At 37.8% G+C, this 22,567-nt stretch overlaps 2 protein-coding genes across 4 annotated transcripts in view; one reads left to right on the top strand and one right to left on the bottom strand.

Moving 5' to 3' along the window:
• The window catches only part of ZNF106 (zinc finger protein 106), a 31,327-nt gene extending 29,861 nt beyond the window's left edge, over positions 1–1,466 (bottom strand). For all 3 annotated transcript variants that reach the window (XM_065754775.1, XM_065754776.1, XM_065754777.1), the window contains exons 1-2: positions 1,391–1,466; positions 739–806 (exon numbers count right to left, since the gene is read on the bottom strand). The gene's annotated coding sequence lies outside the window, so the exon portion shown is untranslated. The remainder of the gene's footprint in view (positions 1–738; positions 807–1,390) is intronic.
• A 558-nt stretch (positions 1,467–2,024) lies between these two features.
• SNAP23 (synaptosome associated protein 23) lies at positions 2,025–17,950 on the top strand. Its single transcript, XM_065754778.1, has 8 exons — positions 2,025–2,106; positions 6,635–6,740; positions 7,313–7,354; positions 9,016–9,064; positions 9,847–9,964; positions 13,165–13,317; positions 13,845–13,989; positions 16,849–17,950. Exons 2-8 carry the CDS (start codon positions 6,684–6,686, stop codon positions 16,912–16,914), a joined length of 630 nt encoding a protein of 209 aa, XP_065610850.1. The 5' UTR covers positions 2,025–2,106; positions 6,635–6,683; the 3' UTR covers positions 16,915–17,950.
• The last annotated feature ends 4,617 nt before the right edge of the window (positions 17,951–22,567 follow it).

Below are 22,567 nucleotides of genomic sequence, written 5' to 3'. Positions count from 1 at the left end.
CTTTACAAACTTGAAAAGATAAAGTAGAAAATCAATAGAAAAAAAATGCCTTAGTTTTACCTAGGTTCCTTAGCACTTTCTAGACAATCTGGATATGTATTTATATTACAGTAATTGTGGCTATTCTTTGTAGTGTATGGATATCAGAGCCCTGTGTAGATTAAGATGGATTTGATCAATGTCTCTTCAAACACTTGACATTTTCAGATATGAGAGCTAGACGTTACTTGAAATTTGGTCACCTATTAAAAAAACTTTACATATATAAATTAGTCAATGCTGGAACATACATGGTGATGCAAAAGTAGTTGCCTTTTACTGATAATTCAGTTGAAGCCCAGTAAAGGCCAAAAAAAGTATATACATATATATATATATATATACACACACACATACACTCTCATGTTTAACATAAGTAGTAGCCCGCTTTCAGGTCAGGACTGGAACTTGTTTTCTAAGGTAAAGAAGTTACAAACCCAAACTTCATCAGCCTGAAAGACACGCAATATTCATACCAAACACCACAATCCTAATGGGGAGGTACTCTCAGAGTTCATCAAAACTTTTACCCAAATTTTTGGAAGGCTTAAGTTAGGCTAGGATCTATCGACTTAGCAAAACATAATAAAAGTGAATGAGGTTTGACTTGAGGCTTGAAGAAGAGCAAATGAGAGAAGGCCACAAACAACTAGCAGAGATGAGGAAAAGCCCCAGGAGCTGAAAGCGAAGTCCACCAACCCTCAGTCTTGCTCTCTCAGGACGCTGCTCAGCACCCAGCCGTGGCACCAAGTCTCTTCAGCGCCGCACTTCAGGCAGAAGGGATGGAGAAAGATATAGCGTTGCCATGGACCATTCCATCGAGACATCGCCACCAAAAAGAGAATGATTACAAAGAAACCATATTCTCAAAAGGAATAATAAACCAAGCCCCTACAAAACAACTTCAGAAATTGAAATTGGCTATTAAAAGTCATTTCTAGACAACACAAACCATCTCCTGTTCCATTGCCCCATGAAGAGCTGCTTCAGGAATCGCACACGGTCAGCCACAGTGGGCATTTACCACCACACTCACTCAGGCTCTCACCAGGACGAATTCTGGCTTCGCAACACGAGGACAATAACTGGGCAACCCTGAGCCCAGAGCTGCACTTCAACCTTGCAGGTGGCCTCCGCAGGTACCGAGACACAGCCATAGCCTCACACCTCTAACAGGGAGCCACTCTCACAAAGCCCCGTTAACCGGACTGCAAAGCCCAGCGGCACGCAGCAACGCGTGATGCTCACCCCTTACGGCTCCCGACCCCCGGGCCCACCGCCCCATCCCAGCTGTCTCAGCCCCACCAGGTAAGCCTCCGCCGGGGAGCCGAGCACTCCGCCCGGTACTCACGCGTTGCGGCCAGAGCAGGGGGCGGACCGCCCATCCCACCGATCCCAACCGCGGCCCGCCACCCTCGCGGCTCCAGCACCGGGACGACCCCACAGAGACCCGCGGCGCGCGGGGAGGCGGGGCAGCCCCTTAAGCGGAGCCAATGCGGCAGCAGGAGATGGCCGCGCTGCACACCGGGATGAGCTCCACGGTGCCTGCTGGGAAATGCAGTCGCGGCTGCTGTAGCACGCATGCGCACGGGACGCAAGGGCCAACTTCACTGCAACGGCAGCACCGCCCCGTCAGCCAGGGGCGTTTATCGACTGTTGGTAACAATACAAAGCCAAACAATACGTTTATCAATAAGGATACTGCTAGGAACACGTACAGTCCTGTGAACGCTACATAACGATATTCACTAACTCTTTAACAGTACACTTAAAGCGCACAGCGTTGCGTAAAGCAGCGCGACCTTGCATGCGGAAAGCCCCCGCGCGCCGCCATGTTGGGTGCATTGCAGAAGTTAGGCCGTGTTCCTGCGCGCTGCCCTGTGGTGACGCCATGTTGGGAGTGGCACCGCCATCCAACCGGAAACTCCACCTCCCGCTTCCGGAGCAGCCGTGACGATTCGCGGGTGCACACCGACGGTGGGTGGGGCGTGGGCTCTTAAAGGGGCGGCTCGAGGCGGCTGGGCTCGGCTCGGCTGGAGGGCGGCGGCGTAGCGGCCTACGGGAGCGGTAGGAGCGCGGTGGGGCAGGTGTGGGCTCGGCGGCTTTCTGCACCTTGGGTGGGGTGTGGCCCGGCGGCTCCGGTTCCCGTTTCCTCCCCTTGGTCGGGGGTTCCCGAGGCGCTGCGGCGGGAGGCCTCGCGGCTGGCCCCGCTCGGGTTCCTCGGGAAGAGGCCTCGCGAATCCTGTGGGCATCTGGAGGAGCCCCGGCTCCGTGTCTCTGTAGGCCGGGTGCCCCACGCTGTGAGGAGCTGAGGTGGGGGAACTTTGGAAATCTCTTTGTGCAATTTCTTTGGCTGTTGCCCTTCCCCTTTCTAATTCTGTGAAAGGACAGAGGTGTTGTTTCACTTCTTTGCGACCAAACCTGGTGCTTTGCTGCGAACAATAGTGCATCAGGAGGTGTTTCTCAGGGTGAGAGGTAATGGCCCCAAGTTGCACTAGAGGGCATTCCATCCAGAGGCTGGGACATTAGGAAGAGTTATTTCCTCAGAAAGAGCAGAGAGCCATTGGCACAGGCTGCCTAAGGAGATGGTGGGGTCACCAAACCTGGAGGCTTTCAAAGGTGATAGATGGTAGATATGGCACTGAAGGACGTGTTTTAGAGGGCATGGTGGGGATGGGCTGGTGGTTGGGCTGGGTGATTTTGGTGGTCTTTTCCGACCTTTTTCATCCTATGATCTCAGAGCGAAGGAGCAGCCTCCTGTGGTGCCAACTGCTTGATTCTTTTACTTGAACTGTTAATTGTTTACTGACAGCCCAGTAATGCATTTATATGCCTAAGCTTATCTGTCCTGCGTGTCTTTCAATTACTGATTGTATATCTCAGTTTGTGTCTCTAGAAAAAAACCTGTTGCTGTCTGTATTGTGACTCTAAGGTTGGTTGTTAACTTGTGTTGGCCAATAATTAATTTGGAAGAGGTATCATGAGGCTTTTCTAAGGACAGACATGAATTGTTGAGAGGAGTGTGAAGCTTGACATGACACAGAGGAGGTAGCACTGCTAGCGCCTATTCTTCAAGCTATCGTCTCTGTGCAGTGTGCTCAGGAAACTGATAAGATAGAGCAGGAAGCCTGCAGAGTAGTGTCTTGTTCTTAGCCTTGGCCTCCTTCCTCAGTGTCACAGATGCTTTGTTCATTTATCTTGTAGCCATAATAGCACAGAGGAGTACATTCTGGTGCTGATACCTTGTACCATGCGGTATTAGATGGGCTGAATTTCAGTTGTCTAGCAAGTACAATAACTTCTTGTTTGTTTAAGGAAATGTTTGGGAGGGGAAAAAAAGCACAACAATCAGTTCCTTCTACCTTAGCATTATGAAATTTGTGAAAGAACAACAACAAGTGCAACTTTGGATTGATCTGTATCTTCTATAAACTATCTACTTCTAGTTTCTAATCTTTGCAATCTTTTGCACAAAGAATCATAAATAACAGACAGTTTTTAAAAAAAATACTGTTTAATTCATTTTTTATTTCATGGAGAAGGCTGTAAAGGACCTGAGAGCATCTGTGATCAGCAGATGCTGTGCAAATTCGCTGCTGGCTGAAATTACTACTCTTGAGCTCCTGGCTTTCTGTCAGTTGCAGCAACAGCAGAATTATGTCATCTCATGTTTCATGCCTTTGTGATGAAATTATCCACAAAGAGGCAGAGACTGCATTTTTCAGTCATATTTAATATTTCCGCCCTCATATTTGTATAAGAAAAAAATCAGTTGAATCAAGTAGTGAGTTGGGAGTTATAAAATTTTAAGGTTTAATTTTTTAGTATCTTTAATAGGAACTTATGTTAAAATAATAAAGTAGATGATTTACTTTGTAATTAATCTGGAATGAAAAGGTAATTAAATACTAGTAGTTGGAAATTGAAGGGATAGAGGCTGTAGTATCACAACTTGCTGAAAATTAGTAACTTGGAAATGTGTATGAAAGTTTTTATTTCAAATAACATGTTTTGAAATAATTAATTAACTGTATAGATGTTTTTAAAACATATTCTTATGCTGAATGCCACTTTAAAATAGTTTTTGTCTAGCTTCCAGGTGCAGACTATGTAATTGTGCCTCAACATAGGCCTTATGGTCACCTGCAGTTGGTTTAAATTCATGGAGATATGCAGGACAGGAAATTCTTATGGGTTTTGAGTGCTTTGGAAAGCATCACATGAATATACTACGACTTGTTTTACAAGGAAATACTTTTGTTTTTTCCCTATGGAGCCAGTAAGTGTTAGACTTTCTTTACAGCTGAAGAAAAGCATGTTTAAAAGTGCATAAATGGTCTGCTATAGCTTTTGTCACCTTAGATATGTAAGATATGTGTAATATGTATTTATAAGCTTGTGAAAAAGGTTGGTAATGTAGAAGACTGAAAAGACTGTACAACCTCATGAGTGATAACTTGAGACTTGCTTATTTTTATACCCCAGAACTGGGATATGAGTATTGGTATAACTCTAGTTGGATGAAGAAACTCCAAAAGTGCTTCAGGTGCTTTATGGGTGTGTGGATTTACTGAATGAAGCTCTCTTAAGCCAGTGATGCTTTGAAGAGGTCTGACACCATGCTAATACAAGCCCTGAAGTTCCTCTCCTATTCAGTAAAGGAAGTTACTACTTCCTTTACTGAAAATACTTCATTGGAGGTTTTAAACTGTTCTGTAAAATCTCCTTTATGATCTTTTCCTTGTCATTCTCCAAACTGAGGACTTTTTAATTCACTCTCCTTTTTCAGATTTTTCTGGGCTTCTGACTTGAATAAATAGCAAGTGGAGAAAGTCTGTGTAGATAAGCATTCCTTTCCCTTATCTTTGTTCCACTTGTCCAAAGGGTAGAAGTAACTTAATTCTAGTCCATCCTTAGTGACTTGTATCATATCTAGAATATTATGGTCCATATTGCAGTAGTAAGCTTATAGGATATCCTTGCACAATTTGCATCAACTTGTGAAGAGAAAATCTTATCTGAAGCATGTCAGAAGTGGTGTTTTTTTCCTTCCATTCCATGCTTTTCTCCATACCACATTCTCTAGAATATAAGGTAACAGAAGATAAAATGGATTCTCATGATGTGTATTTGTTGCCCTTGTTTTGTTGATAAGTTTTCATTTTTATAGGATAGTGATACTTAAGATGTTTGTTGTCTTCTAATTTTACTTGTAGAAAAGCTTCAAGACCCATTACTTCAAGAAAATTAGCATTTCATATCATGTCTAGTTCTACATTGTTCATGGGTGCCAGATTTTTATATAAAAGTGGTGGGTTAAGAGGGGTGTTCCACTGAAATGTGTTGAACTGTAATCCTTGTAGTCTAGTAACTGAGTAAATATTGCACTGCACTTCTTGATAAGAAAGTAAGCATGGCTGACTGCTTACTTCTTAAAGGAGATTATAGTTTGTATTCAGGCAAATGGAGGTAAGACATGTGAGACATGCCAAGTTTCTTTAAAATTCCTCACAGTGATAGTAATGAACTAAAATAACAATGTTTTTCCTTTTTGTTTACAAATTCACTTAATTATTTTATTAGGGTGTAGAGTTGAGTGCTCTATTGATGTAAACTGTGTTCAATTGGAGTATCTGGTCTCTTCCGGTAAAAATTACCTTGCCTTAAATGTTGTAACTTCAGGAATGTCTTGCAGCATCTCTATCTCCTAGGCACATGCTTTGTTCCAACTATTCCAATTAGATATATAGCTTCTGTTTTTCTGTCTTTAGAAACTGACTTTTTTTGGAAATATTTGATTTCTCCTCATTACTCTTCTGTGCTTTTTCTGGATGTTACAAACCACTGTGTGGTGAGAAGTCTTATAACTGCCTGGACAGCCTGGTTTTATTGTTGCAGCACTGGCTTGCTTTACAGAACCACTGTGCCAGTTGTAAGCTTGTCTGCAAAAGCACAGCTGGCCAACTCAAACAAGTATAATTATGGCTGAGTCCTTTAATGCTTCAGTTTTGGTTATTCATCTTGGTATAATCAAACCAATGTAAAGAATATTCTTAATTAGCAGGGAGTTATCTTGTTTGCCATATCTCAAATGGCAGTGGCTGAGAAGTGAAGGTCGGTAAGCTTGCTGTGAAGTCTAGAGAAATCAAGTGTGCTATTTTCAGTGATGTAAGAACTTGAGAAGCGATGAGAAATGAGTGGAAAGTAGCTGTACCTTTTATCTGTGCTACAGGATAGTTTGAACAATTGTCTCAAAGTGTGCGAGTGGTTTTGTTGGGCTTTCACCTGAAGAGGCCAGTTATGTGTAAATTGAACATGTGAACTATTACTGTAGACTGATGTTTTTCTTTCACAAGAGGCAAGATGCTCCAGGTACCCCAATAGGAGCATCAGAAGAAAAGCACAGGCATGTCAGCTGAACATTTCTTAGTGCCTTCTGAACATGTATTGTGCTGTGCAAAATGAAATGTGCATACTTTTGTTCTTGTAACTGTCTTCTAGTTTAATCTTAAAATACTGGAGAAATGCTGTTTTGATTTGTACAGTATGAGTACTTGGAATTGTTCTAATGGTTACCTGGTATCTGTTATTACAGTGTGAAGATTCTCTTTAACTTGATTACTTGCAAGTGATAGCTCCTCATCATGGCTGAACTATCTCCTGAAAAAATTCAGCTGAGGGCCAACCAGGTCACTGATGAGGTGAGTATTTTAAGAAGCTGTGTGGGATTAGAGCAGTTATCTGGCAAGATTATGGTATCCTTTAAAGACAATCTAGAGTGATGTTCTGTATAGCAGAATGTTCCCAATCACTCTTGGTAAATAACAGAGCTGAAGCTATTCTTGAAAGTAACAGTGAATTTTAAACTTATCAATTTTAAAGCCACCTGCTTGACTGAGTACTCACCAGCCTGTCCTGATTACTGAGAAAATACAGGTTGAGTGTCTTTCCTAATCATGTTGATATTTCATGCATCTAATTCCTTTCTAATCTTTTTCCCTTTTTAAAAGAGAAAGTAAATGTGTTTTTACTTATGCCTGTCATTTGGGACAGGGCAATTCTAGAAAATCAAGAGTTCACTGGTCACTGGGGGGAATTAAAAAAAACACAAAAAAAACCTAATATGCTATGTCTTTGTTATAGCTGAATATTGGAAAGGTTTGTGACCCTGCCAGTATGTAAAGTAGTTGCTTTACTGCAATGAACTGGTAAATAACTTTTTCAAGGACTGCTATATGCTGTTAATATACTCATAAAATTCTTTTCTTCCTAGTCTTTGGAAAGCACAAGGAGAATTCTTGGCTTGGCCATTGAGGTAAGGAAAAGCTTTTTAATTCCTTAGTGATGAACAGATTTGAAGAAAACACAGCAGCATTTTAACTATCACAGAGTGGTCTTCATTGCTTTTTGTTTTTCCCGAACTTTTTTTGAGATGTGAGTTATGATGACTTTATATAATGTGAAAAAAAGCAGGCTTAAGTCAGAAAAAGATTGATTAATCAAAATGATTAAATCTCCAGATGTTTCAGATAAGTTGTAAACACTCATCTGTGACAGTCAGTTATGGCTTTGGTTGCTTCACTGACTGGTTCTGAAAACACTTCTGGTTCTGTTTTTTTTCCTCTATCTCACTTTGTCCTGTTTTCAGGAGGAGGGTGGGGCTTAATAGGGTGCAGTAGGGTAGCAGAGGGCAGGGCTACTTCTGCTTCTTTCTATACAAAAGTAGTTCTGCTTGTACTTTCTTACCATCTGTTCCCCAGTTTTAACTTTAAAAACAGTCAAGTATGATAATGAAACTTTTAACACCCTTGTATATTATCTGAAACAAAATCTGTATTTTGGGTTAATCTAGATGATGCTATCAATGTGTTCCTCTAAAGGGGATTTACAAATCATAAAACATAAAGCTTCCTAGAGGATTTTTATTTTTACTTCTCATTATGCATTTCCACAAATAAAGAGCAGATCCCTGGCAGATCAACTCTGCTAGAGACAATGAAGATTAAAAGTGATTGAGTTGAGACCATTTTGCTGGTACTTGTGCATGCTGTAGGCAAGTAGAAATACACAGACTGAGCAGTAAAGCTAATGACAAGACTTCTAGCACAGAAGATGTGACTTACTGTCTGTGAGATTAGTTAAAAATTAATCCTACAAATGAGAACCGTAGTGTTTAGTCAATACTGCTTTAGAACCTACACTCACATGCAGAGAGTAGCATACTGCTGTGAAAGGAGGATGTTGCTGTTATCAGTAAGATGTTTGATTTAGTATAGCCCAATGAATTCTTCTTAAACATGAATGTCAAAAACACACAATGCAACAGGATCATTTCTCTTAGTATCAGACTTTGGTGATTCTTAGAAGCTGAACCAGTGCCTACCACAGTTCTGAGCTGCAAGTTTACAGTAAAATGTTAGTGTAGCTTGTTTGTTAAATTGAAGACTTTTAGCCAGTGAAGAGCTATGCCTTTGCGTGTTCCTCACTACCAATTTCTTTTTTGCCTGGTGATGGGCTCGTTTCTTCCTGATACCTTCTGAATTACCAACAAGGGTTTTCAGGCTTTGTCTTGTTGATTTTTTTTTTTTTTGTGGCCTTCAGGACTAAAGGTCTTTCCAGTCCTACTGAAAGCTGTATGGATAAAGAATGAGCTAAATGATGCTTCTTAAAACAAGATATGGCTAGATTTACTTTTTTTAGTTTGACATTGCAATAGTTCAATCTTAAGTATTATATAAATTTTTATATTTTAATAATAAAAAAATCCAAACAACTGAGATGGTGTAACAGGTAAGAATGTTATCAGCCTAGCAAGAGCACATTTGAAGTTTAGTATAACTTCATTATAGAAGCTATTCCATAGCATTATATTTCATTATGAACTTGGTTGACTTGGAAACTTATTCTAGAGACATTCTGATTGTGTACTGCCGTATTGAAATGACTTTGTATCACCAAATTACTTTCTTTGTACAGTCCCATGATGTTGGCATCAAGACTATCACCATGCTGGATGAACAGGGAGGTGAGTTCTTACCCACCTAGCACTAATGACCAATTCTATAACTGTAAGGAAAAAATGTATCACCACTGAAGTGTTGTGGAAACTAAAGGCTTATTCAAGACCCTTATGTGAAAGTAGATGTGAAGTAATAGGACAAAGAAATCATCTCAAGTTGTACTAGGACAAGTTTAGATTGAATATTAGGAAGAATGCTTTTCTAAAGAGGGTTTTCAAGCATTTGGAAGTGCTAACCTGGGACGTGGTATAGTCCTCATCCCTGGAAGTATTTAAGAAATGCATGGACAGGATGCTAAGGGACATGGTTTAGTGATGGGACTCAGTGGGATCAGGTTGATTGGTGTGATTATCTAGAAGGTCTTTTCCAGTCTAGAAAATTTTATTATTTAAAAATGAGATCTACTGCTTGGATACTCATGTATTTGTAGCATTTACAAGATAATTTCAGGTAGTTGAGAAATCATATTAGTTATAGTGTAATGAGCATTCTGCTACAGAAGAAACATTGTTCCACAGTAGTGTGACTGTAACTGTCTGCATTCCAACAGCTGCAACAGAATTGCTGTTCTGACGATAGGGAAATATACTTTTTCATAGAGTATAAATAAAAACCAATTTCCTTAATTTCTTTCTACAAAAGAAATCTCAGAAGGCAGGAAAGCAAATGAAACTTTAGTTTGATATAAAGATGGAACTGAAGCTTATAGATATTTGCATTTCTTCTAAGCAGGTACAACCTGTCCCTGAATATCTGTATTTATTCAGGTTAATTGTTTCTCTTCTAGAGCAACTAAACCGCATAGAAGAAGGCATGGACCAGATAAATAAGGATATGAGAGAAGCTGAGAAGACATTAACAGAACTCAACAAATGTTGTGGACTCTGTGTCTGTCCTTGCAACAGGTTAGTTAAATTGGTTAATGGGTTTGAAGTTCTGGAATATTCCAATAGCTATTGCATTCAGAGATGGTCTATTATAAGAGCTAAAGAAAGCAGTGAGTCCCTAGGGTGCTTGTTTGTTCCAGTTTGTAAAGGTGCACTATCATAATCCTATGAGTAAGGCTATAGCTTACTTTATCTAACCATATATTTTGCTCCTTTACTGTAAATATAGCTGCTGGGTAACATCATGCAGATTACACCCTAATCTTCTTAAAGCTAGGTGATTCTGAAGTGTGTATTTGGTCGAAATTGCAGATACACATACAAATGAGACCAGGCTGATCTACAAAGCTGTGTGTGAAGTCTGTAGTAGTACATTGGAAATTTGACCCCAAAAATCACTTATCAGAAATCTTCTCCACTAACATAGTTAAAAGCTTAAAATGGTGGACAATTCAATGTTATAATTAAATATCTTGGAAGAGGACTTATTCTCCTTCTCCAAATCATAATAGTGGTTTTCCAGACATTTAAATCTATGTATGTTAATGCTCTAGGAAAGAGGAGAGTAGAACAGATGTTGAATTCAGTAAAGCTTTCAGTGGTGACTACACATGTTCTTACAGACTTGTTTCACAGTGCTTCTGTGTCTCTTTGCTTTCAGCTCTTCAGCATAGCCACAAAAAATCTACCCAAAGGAACCAATTTATTATTCTGCTGAGAGGTAGTGTAAAACTAGGTAAAAATTCCTCGGAGTAGCTGGATTTACTTTTAGGAAAAGTATTATTTTGTGGGATTTGTTTTTAGGATAGATACAGATTTGGCTTTTGAGACTAAGAAATCTTAGCTTTAGTATCTTGAAAAAGTAGGTAGTTCTGTCCTGACTTCTAGGTGGATATGCTTACTGTTTTGTATTAGATTTATCAAACTGACAGGCTTGGTGCATTTTTGCATGTACAGTCCTTGTTTTCTGTAGTTGACAGGCTTATTTCACTGAAGTTAATTAAGCTACTTACTGCCACTGAGCAAACTTGGAATTCATAAACTGCTATGGCATTCCAAATGCAAAAATAACAAAAGAAATAATGCTGGGTACTAAAATGGGCAATAATATGCAGAAAAATTTACTAGATAAACAAGTGGAGGGCAGTGATGAAGAAAAAATGAATGTCTTTATTTACTGCTGGTTTTTTTTGTGTCCTTCAGGACTAAAGGTCTCTAGAATTCTCTATCAGTGTTTGAGATGCTTGCCAACTGGCATCTCCAAAGCTTTTTTTTTAACTTGTAGATGAGAACATTTAATGAATTAAATACTGTAGTTTTTTCTAATTTTTTCTGGGTTTAGTCATTTCACTTATAAAGGTTTTGTAGAAACATGAGGTGCTGTCAGTTTTCTAATATATAATCTGTATACTAATCCAATTTACCTGTTTGCTGGTCTTTACTTCTTCCTCTTTCTTCCCTGTTCTCTTCTAACACTGATGCTTGCTTTCTAAAAACGAAGACTATGATAAGAAGCTGTATTCATTTAACAGGGGAAAGCGGAATTTAGGACAAGGTCAGTCTTATCAGTGCAGCATGTGCATTTAACCAGCTGTCTAAGGTGATGCTCTGTTGGATGTGTGCTTGCATGTGCATGATATCTGCATGCAGGTCTCCTTGTGTCTGTTATGTTGCAATACTGTGTGGCTAGAAAATATCAATTATCATGGTTTGCGTTAGCTGTGCTAGTATTGACCAGTTACTTGAACCTTTGCTGTTTTGACAAACTATGTAGATTGCCTTCCCCTTACAGAAACAAAATTTGAGAAAATTGAATGCATAGTAACTTAAAAATAAAAAATTACAGTATCTAACAGTGAGAGGTTTTGTTCTAAATAGCTAAGCTTAGTAATTTGTTTCTTAGCTGTCTACTTCAGTTGAGAAAGTAAGTTTCATGCTGCTTGTCATAAGTTCTTTGCTGTTATCTCTGGTGCTGAATACTTTGGTAATTCAGAAGGCTAGTGTTGCAGATCTTACCTGCTGCTGCAACTTTAGTATGAATGAGAAAATACAATGCTCAAGCTATTTGCAGCAAACCTAAAGAGATCTTGAAGGCTGTATATGCACAGAACTTATTAGCTCAGGTTTCTTTGGATTTCTGTTTGGTGCAACATTTCCCTTACTTACTGAGAGCTGATTCTTTTACTTTCCCTCAGTGAATTCATACTAGATTATATTTCATAGGTTAGCTCCTATGAGAGCTTCCTATCTTGATTATATGAAAGTCAAATATAAATAATCAAAAAATGAGAAGGGATTCTCTTCATTATAGCAACATCACACCTCTTCATATATGAAATATCTGGACTACTGATGTTGAAGGCACTATAGGTATTGGAGACAGTTACCTGTAATTGTGAAGTTAGATGTAAAGAAAGATATGATACATTTGCTTTCACATGTTTCCAGTGAAGCAAAGAAGTGATAGTAGTGTCTGGATTATACAGCATAAACATGAACATGTTCACCTGGTGTGCTGTCATTTAGAATATTCTTTTCAAAATGCATTCTTTAGGGTTCGTGAGATTTTTTACCCCAATGTAGATCCTCTTCTATTGTATTTTCTTCCAGTCTTGCTTTTGTAGTTAGATTATTCGTAAGATTGCTTCATGTTAGTGTTCTATGGTTGTTTTTGCTTTTTGCTCTTATATGGTAAACATATAATGGTAAATTTCAGAATGAAGGAGCTGTATAAAAATTATTACTGTTATTTTGAAGTGCTTCTTAGGTTCATTTTTATTAACTTTAACAAGGACGTGGATGTAGAAACTGTTCTACAAAACAGTTGCATAGTGTAGCTCCTTCATCCTCTTTTCTTCCCTGGGAAGTATTTATGCCCCACTGAAATTAATTCCTGTTCTAAAACAACTTTTTGACAGTATAAACTGATGGTTGTAAGCTTCCTCTATTCTTTTAAAGTATACTTAAAGTATACTACTTAATTAAGGAAGATACTATGCTTGTATTCAGCATGGGAGAATAACCAACTGTCTGTAGAGTAACTTGGTTATGCTTGAGCTATTCTGAAAAATTATAAAAACCATTGTCTAGATAATGTATATGAAATCTACTATATTTTGGGTCACAGATAAGTGCTTCTGAACGTCTTGATTAATGCAGGACCTCAGTCAGAAAACCTTTTTTGATAGAGCAGTTCAGATTTGTTTCTTGTGAAGTAGGACGAAGAACTTCGAGTCTACCAAAGGATACAGAGCAACTTGGGGAGATGGAACAGAGAACTCAGCAGATCATGTGATATCTATGCAACCAAGAAGCATAAACCAGCAGCAGCCACAGAATTCTAGAGGACCAAGTGGTGGATACATTACAAGGTTTGTTTCCTCATATTTGTCAATCTGAAATACAGGGAGCATAAGCTACTTCCAGATGGATTTTACATGAAGTTGCTACATAGCAAGTTTTTAACTGTTATTTGGAAGAACTACTACTTCTTAGAGAGGAGGTGGAAAGGATGAAACAGTACAGTACTTGAAAGGGCACACCCTGTAATTCCTTGCTCTATAATGAGAACTGTAGAGCTCCAATGCAAGTTAGAGTGATGTTAAAAAAAAAAGTGAAACTCTTATTGTCATACATGTATGAGACAAACTAATGTCATAAGTTTCCTCTAGTAGCTGCTGTTTTAAACTAAGGCATTTTTTTCTAACGGTGGGTAACTTAATACTGTCCTTTTGACGGACTGTTTGCTTAAAATATGTAGCTTTTATACGTTAGAAATGTACCTTTTCTTGAATAGCTAGCCTGTCAGGTGACTTTGAAGTAACAAAAATATTGAAGTATAGAGTAAGGAAAAGCAAGTTCTTGCTTCACAGATATGCTGTCTTCATTGTTTGAACAGGATAACAAATGATGCCAGAGAAGATGAAATGGATGAAAATCTTACTCAAGTAGGAAATATTCTTGGGAATTTAAAAAATATGGCTTTGGATATGGGAAATGAGATTGATGCACAGAATAAGCAAATAGATCGGATAAATGTAAAGGTAAGTGTCAAAGGTATTTTCTGCCTTCAACCTAAGCTGACCTTTTCTTACTAAGAGGTGATAAAGAATGGGCTCACTCTCGTGTATTTGCAGTACAATAGGCAATTAGGATCATAACATCCTCTAGTTGTAGTGATGTAAACTAGAAAGATCTTGGTGTTTGGGTGTGCAGCTGAAAATTCAGGTATTTTAATAATCTTTTTTAAAAAAAAGTAATATGGTATAGATCACTTCTTGTTCTGAAAGCAACTAAATTGTATTTATCAGGTGTTTTGACAGGTATTGGAAGTAAACTGAGGGACTGTTGCATCTAGGGAATCTTATTGTGTGTGGGAGGAAATAGCATTTGTTTTGTTGTTGTTTTTTAAATGTTAGTAAGACTCTTCTGGAATTCCTTTTAAAAACAAATCCCAGAAACCACAGCTCTGTTCTGTTACCAGAAAGTGATTTTTTTTTTTTGCTTTAACTTAAAATCTATTGAGGCCTGTCCATGACAAATGATAGGTTTTTGTAGATGCACAGGAATATATTTTATTATTCTTATCTGCACATGAAGCTAGTTATTTCTAGACAGTAACATCTTTCTGCATTCCATACTAACACTGTTCTAAAGATAAACTTCTTTACATGGATAAATAGTATTTAAATCAGATTAAGGATGTTTCTTTCAATGGGCAACTTCTGAGGAAGTTTCTTATTTTAGAAGTCCCCATCTTCTGAACTGAATAGAAGCCTTTAGAGGCAATCTCCTTAACAAAGGGAACAGAAGTTTAATGAATGGTATTGTACACTTAGAAAAGCAGAAGTAGGTACACATTGCTGTGAAGTTATAAAATGAAGTGGAATTGCAATGTCAAGAGATTTCTGAAAAGCCCCATAGGATTAATTATATCAAATATAGACATAGATGCTGCTAATATCTACATCAGCATCTCAGTTCTGTCTAGTTCTTAAGGGCTTGTGGTATTTAATGACAGTCAACTCGATCTTAATGGAGGTCATCTTTCACTATTCTCTGGAAGTACAGATCTGAGGTGATTTTTAAGTAAAAGTAATTCCTTTGTTTTAAAGGGTACTAAAAAAGTTGATCATAATTTATAATGTGGTGTGAAACTTGATGCTTATGAAGAGGACTGAACATTGCCCAGTCTAATTAACTGTACTGCTAAAAACATTAGTTCTCATCTAGTGTTTCTGGTGTTTCAGACACCAGTTTTTGGCTTGGTACAATATTCAGAACAAATATTGCTTGTTGTCTTACTAACTCTTGAAATATAATATGAACAAATTAGAATTGCCTTATAAAACTGCAAGAAGAACACAAAGTGCAATTCTTAACTTTCAGACTTGCAATCTGACCATGGTCTCAGAATTATTTAAATTAATCCTTTTCTGTTGATAAACATCTTAAGGTGTAGTGAACAGCATGGGAACAGGATGAAGGTATTGAGGGTAGATACCTAAGGGACCATATCACCTCCATAAAGAAAAAAGGAAGTACTTAACTGCAGTCCTGAGGAATATTTTAGGGCTTTATTTGTTTTCTTTGGCCTATTTCAGTAACAGGTTCCTGCTCCTCCCTAGCCATCAACCTGAAAGGCAGGAAGAAAGGGCTTGAGCTGCTCATGTCCTCTTCCTAGCCCATTTCAGTATGAGCTTGGGAAATATCTGATGCATACGTAGAACTTCTGAGGAATTCTGCGCCTGGCTAGTTTTGTGCTACCAATCATTCCCCCTACAGTCTGGATGGATGGGGAGTTAATGTTCATTGTCCTACTGTTTGGGAAGACAGTATCTTGATGCTTGTTCAATCTGTATACAGTGGCTGATTTTTTTAACTGATGCTTCAGTAGAAGTAAAACACTTATAAAATGAAGGTCTTTCCTTAGAGACACCATGCTGTTGTAACACTAGGATCTTTATGCTCTTTTTCTGTTGGTGCTCTTCCTGATTCACTGAAGCATACTGCTGCATGTTTTGAGGGTCAGCTAAAGATAAAAAACACTCCTGATTTTTGTTTTTGATGAAATTGACAGCTTAGCTGACTTATATTAATGTATTTAAATATTTCTGTATAAATATATAATATAAATATATGAATTGAAGAAGCTGATGTGTAGAAACTTAACAGCAAAATTGTGTTACTGTTAAGTTAGGTGTTCTTTATTAGCTGTGCTGGGAAGCAGTAGGGATACTTCCACCATAATTTATGGGTACCAAAATCGTAACATTTGCTCACCCAGCACTTGGCTGTTATTTCTGCATGTCTGCTCATTCCTTGGATAGAGATAAGTTTGGCAGCCTGTTCTCTAATGACATTATACTGGAGTGCTGGAAGGTAAGGATAGAGGAGAGTGTCTTGATGTCTGCCTGTTGCATCCCAACTTACTCCCAGAGTGAGAGTGTTTTTTCCTTGTGTGGAGGCCCAGCTGGTTTTGATGCTTAATAAGTCCACTGGTGTTGCTTCATTGTTTCTTTTGTTGAAGGTCACTTGTTAAAACAAAAGTGGTTTCTAGCCTGCAGTCCTATAACTGTAACTTCACAACACCTAAAAGCTATTACAGTTTTGCATGCAAGAAGTAATCACTTAATGCAGTAATTCAACAAATGTTCCTAAAAATATGCTACTAAAATACATGGTATATCCACTTTTTCAAATTGGCTATTTCTAAAATACATTACAAAATATAGTGATGTACTTCTTCAAAACAATAGCTATATGTATATAAAATCTAGCTCATAAAAAATGGCTTCCTTTATATTTATCATGCTAATACTGTGGAATTGGGGAGCTTCTGTCAGTTTGATTTCTTAAATTGTGTGTAACTTTTAAATGATCTATGAATTTGTCTTTTTCAGGCAGATACAAACAGAGATCGCATTGAGCAGGCCAACATCAGAGCGAAGAAACTCATTGACCATTAGAACCTATTATAATTGTTCAGTGACACTGTCTCTCCATTTTCAAGCCACCATGTTCATGGATCTGTGAAACTTCCTCTACTCTGAAATAAGAGGGGCTGGGAAAAAACTAAACAGTACCCTTTCTATAGGGATATTTTTTATTACTTTATGTAAACATGATTTTTGACTCCAAGAAAGTAGTCAACGTCACTTTCTTCTACTCATTTGCCTTCACTTTCTTAAACTGTTCAGGGTTGGAAGTGTCTTGGCTTTGAGAACCTTCTTGCATGTTTTTTTCTCTCCCTCCCAGTCTCTTTTCTTGCATCCAAAATGCAATTCATTACTAAGCTGAATAAGCAGGGTAACATGAATTCACAGTTGTGGAAAGCTGGAGAGGGCACTTTGCAACTTTGCACTGTTGGAAATACCTCATAAGTTGAGTGTCGTCACTAAAATAGGGACTTGGTGAGTATTATTTGACTTGTACTTGTAAGCAGGCTAACCATGGTTTTATAGTTCACACCACAACTGGCTTGGGGTTGAGCTAATGGACTACAGAATTCAAGTAGCCCACTAATTACTACTTCTGGGTTGAGGGCTTTAAAAACATGTCTTAAACACACAAACTTTAATGTAAAGCTAACTGGAGGGGGTGTACATGTTTCCATTTCTTTACTGTTAATTGACATTTGGAGGCTATGACTAGGAAATGATGCTGCATTTTTCTAGTAATGTTTGTTGTTTGTGTTGATATAGTTGATCTAAAACTTACGTGCATGTGAGAAGATCACAATAAATAAACCCTAAAGCATTTATTTGACAGAAAACTGTGTTCACCATCTGAAAGTTAACTTTGAAGCATTTAATGCACATTAACTGGAAGGATCTGAATAGAAATGAGTAGAAAAGGACACGGTTTTCTCATATCTCATATTGTATTCTGTTCTGGCTGGTTCTTGCTGAAGTTCAGTTTAGACATTTCTCCATTGAAACAGAGTGACTGAGATTGAGTATAGCTTGTTCTCAGCAATGACTTTAGGGAAGCTTGTTAAAATTATCAAAAGCAATGTTATGAAACTTCTTTGTAACAAGTCTGGAAGAAGCAGTACACCTATGTAAGATCTGTTTGCTAGTTCTGAATAGATTCCTGACTAGTTCATTTCAGGCTTTGGGACTAGCAGCTGGAAATATGCAGTCTCAGTTGCTTAAAACTAAAAAGTTCCTCTTCTGCTGCAGAATAGGCCAGGTGAGTGGAGGTACAGCTGTCCTCTTTGGAAGAGGAAAAACATTTTGGTTTGACTGTGATATACCCAGATTTATTCCACAGCTTTTGACAGCCCATGGGTATCTTGGAGCCATTAATAGTAAATCCTAGGCTGAAGAGATTACAATAATCTTCTGAAATGGAATATGAATGGTGTTATGTGTTTGGTTTCCAGTAGAAATACAATTAGTGTATAGTATTTTGACTAGTATCTTCTCAGTTTGCTCCCAATACAACCTGATATTAAACAAAAATCAAAGAAAACAACTAACCAAATGATGGAGCTGTTGCATGTGGTAAATTGGCCAGTCTTTCACCGTCATTTTTAAGGGAACTGGTTACTTAAGTGCTAGGTATTGGCTTCTTGGCAGTTCTTGGAAAGATAATGAATTAAAAACACAAGTAGCAAAAAAAAGTACTTATAACTTTCTAATAATTCTTTATGTGGGAAAGCACAAAGGATTTGAATTTGTGACATTTTGAGGTGGCTTTTTTGTTTTTGTTTTCTTTCCTACAAACTTCAGGTTAATTGAAGGAATATTTGCTGCTGATTGTGAAAGCAAAGCATGCATTCTTTGTGGTAGTCTCCTAGAACAAAACCTGAAGCAGTTACCTTATTGTACTTAAAACAGTGCAAAGCTGCTCTTTAGCATCTTGAAATGTTTGTTGTTTTTTTCCCTTGCTATTACAAGTCCATGTTCTTGATCTTTACTTTCCTGAGTTCTAACTACAAATTGGATGAGAGAATGCTGTGATTGCAGTAATAAGATTGTGTACCAATGAATATCACACAAGGAAATAATGACAGAGACTTTTAAGTTTGAATATTGTGTAAGTACCAGTATTTTCTGATGCAGCAAAAGTCAAACCTGTCAGGGAGCTGCTGCCTTAATGTAAATGAACAATATAGTCTGCTTCTTGAACCATCTTACTGTTGTCTGTAGATTAGATGCTTGCTTTCCATATTTGTGGGATGTAATCAAAACTTGTACATCTTTGTATTTCTGAATACTATTAAGAATGAAGGTTTACAGTTTCTGCTTTTGATTAAACTACATATTGTGCACAAAATATATACTTTTATAACTGAATGTGTTAAGAACTATTTTCTTAGCTAGAAATGTATTTGTTTAGCTTAATGTCCTTGGAAAAACTTGGCTGAACTAGTTGCTGCTGTTATGCAAGTAGGAAGTTTCCCTTCTATTTTTATTTCATAGAAACCCTGATGTTATCACAGGAAGGGAGTTGGCTGGAAAAAGAGGAAAATACAAATCTTTCTTTTTTAAACATTCCAGTTCCCATTTCTGCATAATCAACAATATCACCTAATATCAGTCTGTTAAATGTCTATCTCTTTGAAGACCTGGTAAGATACGAGACAACACTTCAAGATGAAGTACTAGTAACAGGTATCAAGCAAGGATCCAGTAGGCTAAATATGGAAACTTATTGCTAATGCACTTGCAAAGCCATTTAAAATGGTATTTTCTCCGATACTTTAAAATTAGATTGGCAGAATGCACTTAAGAGTGGAGGGAGTACAGACTTTAAGCAGTTCTGAGCTGCAAGGAAGAATAGTGCTATCTGGGAATGGCTTGAAAGAATCACTTCTCATATAAAGTGGGGCTGCCTAGTATATTTTTTATCAAGAGCAGGTTAAAAATAATTTTCAGGAAATGTGATAAATGGAGTATATAATTATTCTGAATGTGTTGCAGATGTCCTGTAGGCATATTTATACCATGGTAATTCGTGGTACAGTATGAAATTCAAGCTAGCCTACGTCTTGGTGAAAGGTGAGGTATTTTAACAGACAGGTAGCTTTCTATATACGAGCTGCAGTACATACTGCTTGTGCAGTAGCTTGCAAAACTCTTGCTCCTGTAAAGGCTTTACTGTGAAATAAATTGCTAATTTGCATTTGCACTTGAGATAACATTTTATCTAAATGCTAACTGAATAAACAGATGACAACTGTATGTTAATACAGTTAAAAAATATATCAAGTGAAATTAATATGAAATAAAACACCCTAGTTAAAAATCAGTTCATTTAACTTTTTCTAACTCAATAATTCTCAAAGTAAAATGATGCATGTTTGTGCATAGAAATAAAACTTTTGCAGGTGTGAGAAGGGAAAACTGAGAAATTGCTGCTTTAAAACTTCTAATAGATTAAGTGTAGTGATGAAAAGTCACTTAACAGAATGCCATTCTGTACTTGAACATATTTATTACTATGACTTTAAAAATGGGACTTTTTTTCTTGAAACAAATCCCTTCTGTTTTGATACAGATTTGGATAGTCCGGGACTAACTCAACAGCATTCAGTATTTTTCATGGTGTCTTCCCTTTGTTTTACAAAACTTCTGGTAGGTGTTGCAATTCCAAGGTAGCAAAAGAGCAATGAGCAACTGGAAGCTTTCTAAATGTACTGATAATCACATAAACAACAGAAGTTCTGTCTTAATATCTCAAACTTCCAAAAAACTGATTTTTTTATGGCAATGCTAACTGTCACTTTTTCAACTATAATGTTTCTGTTCTGTTTCCTCACACCTTTTGTCATCTATTCTTTATTCTTTATATTCTTTATTCTTTATTATCTATTAATACATATCTTGGAGTAGACAAAGAATGCTGATAAACAAATCTTAAGAGGAGCAGCATGCCTAAGCACAGGTTTTTCAGTTTAAAAAAACAAACCCACAGCATGCTATTGCAAAGTGCATGCTTAGTGGTGATAAATTATCCATTTTACTAGTCCCATTAGATCACTTGCTCCTGTCCCATGCATTTGGAAACAAGCTAAACTGAGAGGGTTTGGTCTGTAGGTGTCTCAACCATTGCAACTCTGCAGGAAGGAAAGCTACTACTTCAAGTTGGATTTCAGGTATCAAGTGGAAGGAGCTGAACCTGAAACAAGTTTAAGGCTTAATGTAGTCACTGTTAGATTTCTGCAAGTTGCAATCTCTGGAGTGTATTAATGTAGAAGAAAAAGTTTCTGATTATCTGGCCTTGCAATTATGTTGACATGCAAAACAAAGTAGTCTAGGAAACACAGTCTTCCTGTCAGCTACATCTTGTATTAAGGTAGCACCTGGAATGGGGGGGGGGGGGGGGTGATCCTTAAGTGTAGACTGGTTCCCTGCTGTCAGGAACCTTGTTATAATGGCAGCAATACTAACAGACAATGGCTGCCAGGCCAGTAACAGCCCAGGAATCCACACCATCCTTGATGTGCAATTAGGTGTCTGAGACATCTGGGGTACCTCTGAGAAACTGTAGCATTAAGTGTCCCTCTGGAAAAAAGTAGAAATTCATCAGAAAATGGTATTGCTTTTGATTAAAATGAGGGGAGGGGAAACTTTGGGAAAGCAGATCTATATCTGCTTTCTATATGTATATACATATAGAGAGAGATGTGGCTGTTCTAGTTAGGAAAACAAAAGCTAGCAGTTGCAGGCTGTGGTATCCCTATTCTCTGCTTTCTCAAAGGGTTGAAGTACAGCTGTTAACATCAACTGATAAAACAGTGCACCTGAAGTGGCTTGTTGTGTACTAAGCTATCACTACAGCAGCAGTTACACCAAGTAAGCTTGAAATGAATTTCTGAAAACAATTTACTAAAATAAACAAGTACATTTTCTTTTTTAGCATAAGTTAAATAATTGCATACATATTTAGTTATTTCTAGGTGCTTTTGGCAGTAAGGCAGCAGCAGCAAGGAGACAGCTAAGACTTTCACAAAGAGTCAGTGCAAGAATGTATTTTCCAGCAGTATACATTTTTATGGAATACACTGAAGGTGAACTTCATTTTTATTTGACATAGCTCAAGCAGCAGAGGACTGTAGTGCAATTCTTTCTTTTCCCATAAGCAAGTTCATACAGAAAAGTATGAAGGAAGAATGCTCAAACCATGGTTTGTTTACTAGAGGCAGTTAACAAAAATTAATTTAGCTATAACTATTTGTGCTTCATAGAAAAATTTATATAAGTTAAGAACTAAAACATCATCTGTGAAAGTTCTCTGTAGAAGAGTGCTTACTGCAAAATATACAACAATGTTTTGAATCTGCTTTGAAAGCAAAACTTCCATGTACTATCATGGAAAGATGATTTCAGAAGAACTAATTATCTTAGAAATCAGTCAACAGCTTCCTGACAAAGGGAAACTGGCAAATTTGAAATACTCTTTCCCCTTCTGTATGGAAGAACAAGCCCTGCCAACAGAGGATGTGTACTGCGTTAGAAGTTACAGTGGCTCAAAAAGAGAACTGGCCCCTAAGCAAGTTCATCAGTTCAATACCCGTGCTCTCTAGTTCCAGTTCATTTAATGTGGTCTTACACACTGTATATGACTAACAGAGGGGGATACTCCTCCTTCATCAGTCTTGGCTTAGGTCAG

Source organism: Cyrtonyx montezumae, unplaced genomic scaffold (genome assembly GCF_038088225.1).
Source record: "Cyrtonyx montezumae isolate F1298 unplaced genomic scaffold, pur_monq_1.0 scaffold_10, whole genome shotgun sequence".
NCBI classification, from domain to species: domain Eukaryota; kingdom Metazoa; phylum Chordata; class Aves; order Galliformes; family Odontophoridae; genus Cyrtonyx; species Cyrtonyx montezumae.
The sequence above is the reverse complement of the archived record's forward strand: the minus strand, read 5'-3'. Positions and strand labels throughout refer to the sequence as shown.

Coding starts and splice junctions, on each gene's coding strand:
- SNAP23 (XM_065754778.1), top strand. CDS start 6,684: ATGGCTGAACTATCTCCTGAAAAAATTCAGCTGAGGGCCAACCAGGTC. Junction 6,741..7,312: donor CCAACCAGGTCACTGATGAG/GTGAGTATTTTA, acceptor TTTTCTTCCTAG/TCTTTGGAAAGCACAAGGAG. Junction 9,965..13,164: donor TGTGTCTGTCCTTGCAACAG/GTTAGTTAAATT, acceptor CTTGTGAAGTAG/GACGAAGAACTTCGAGTCTA.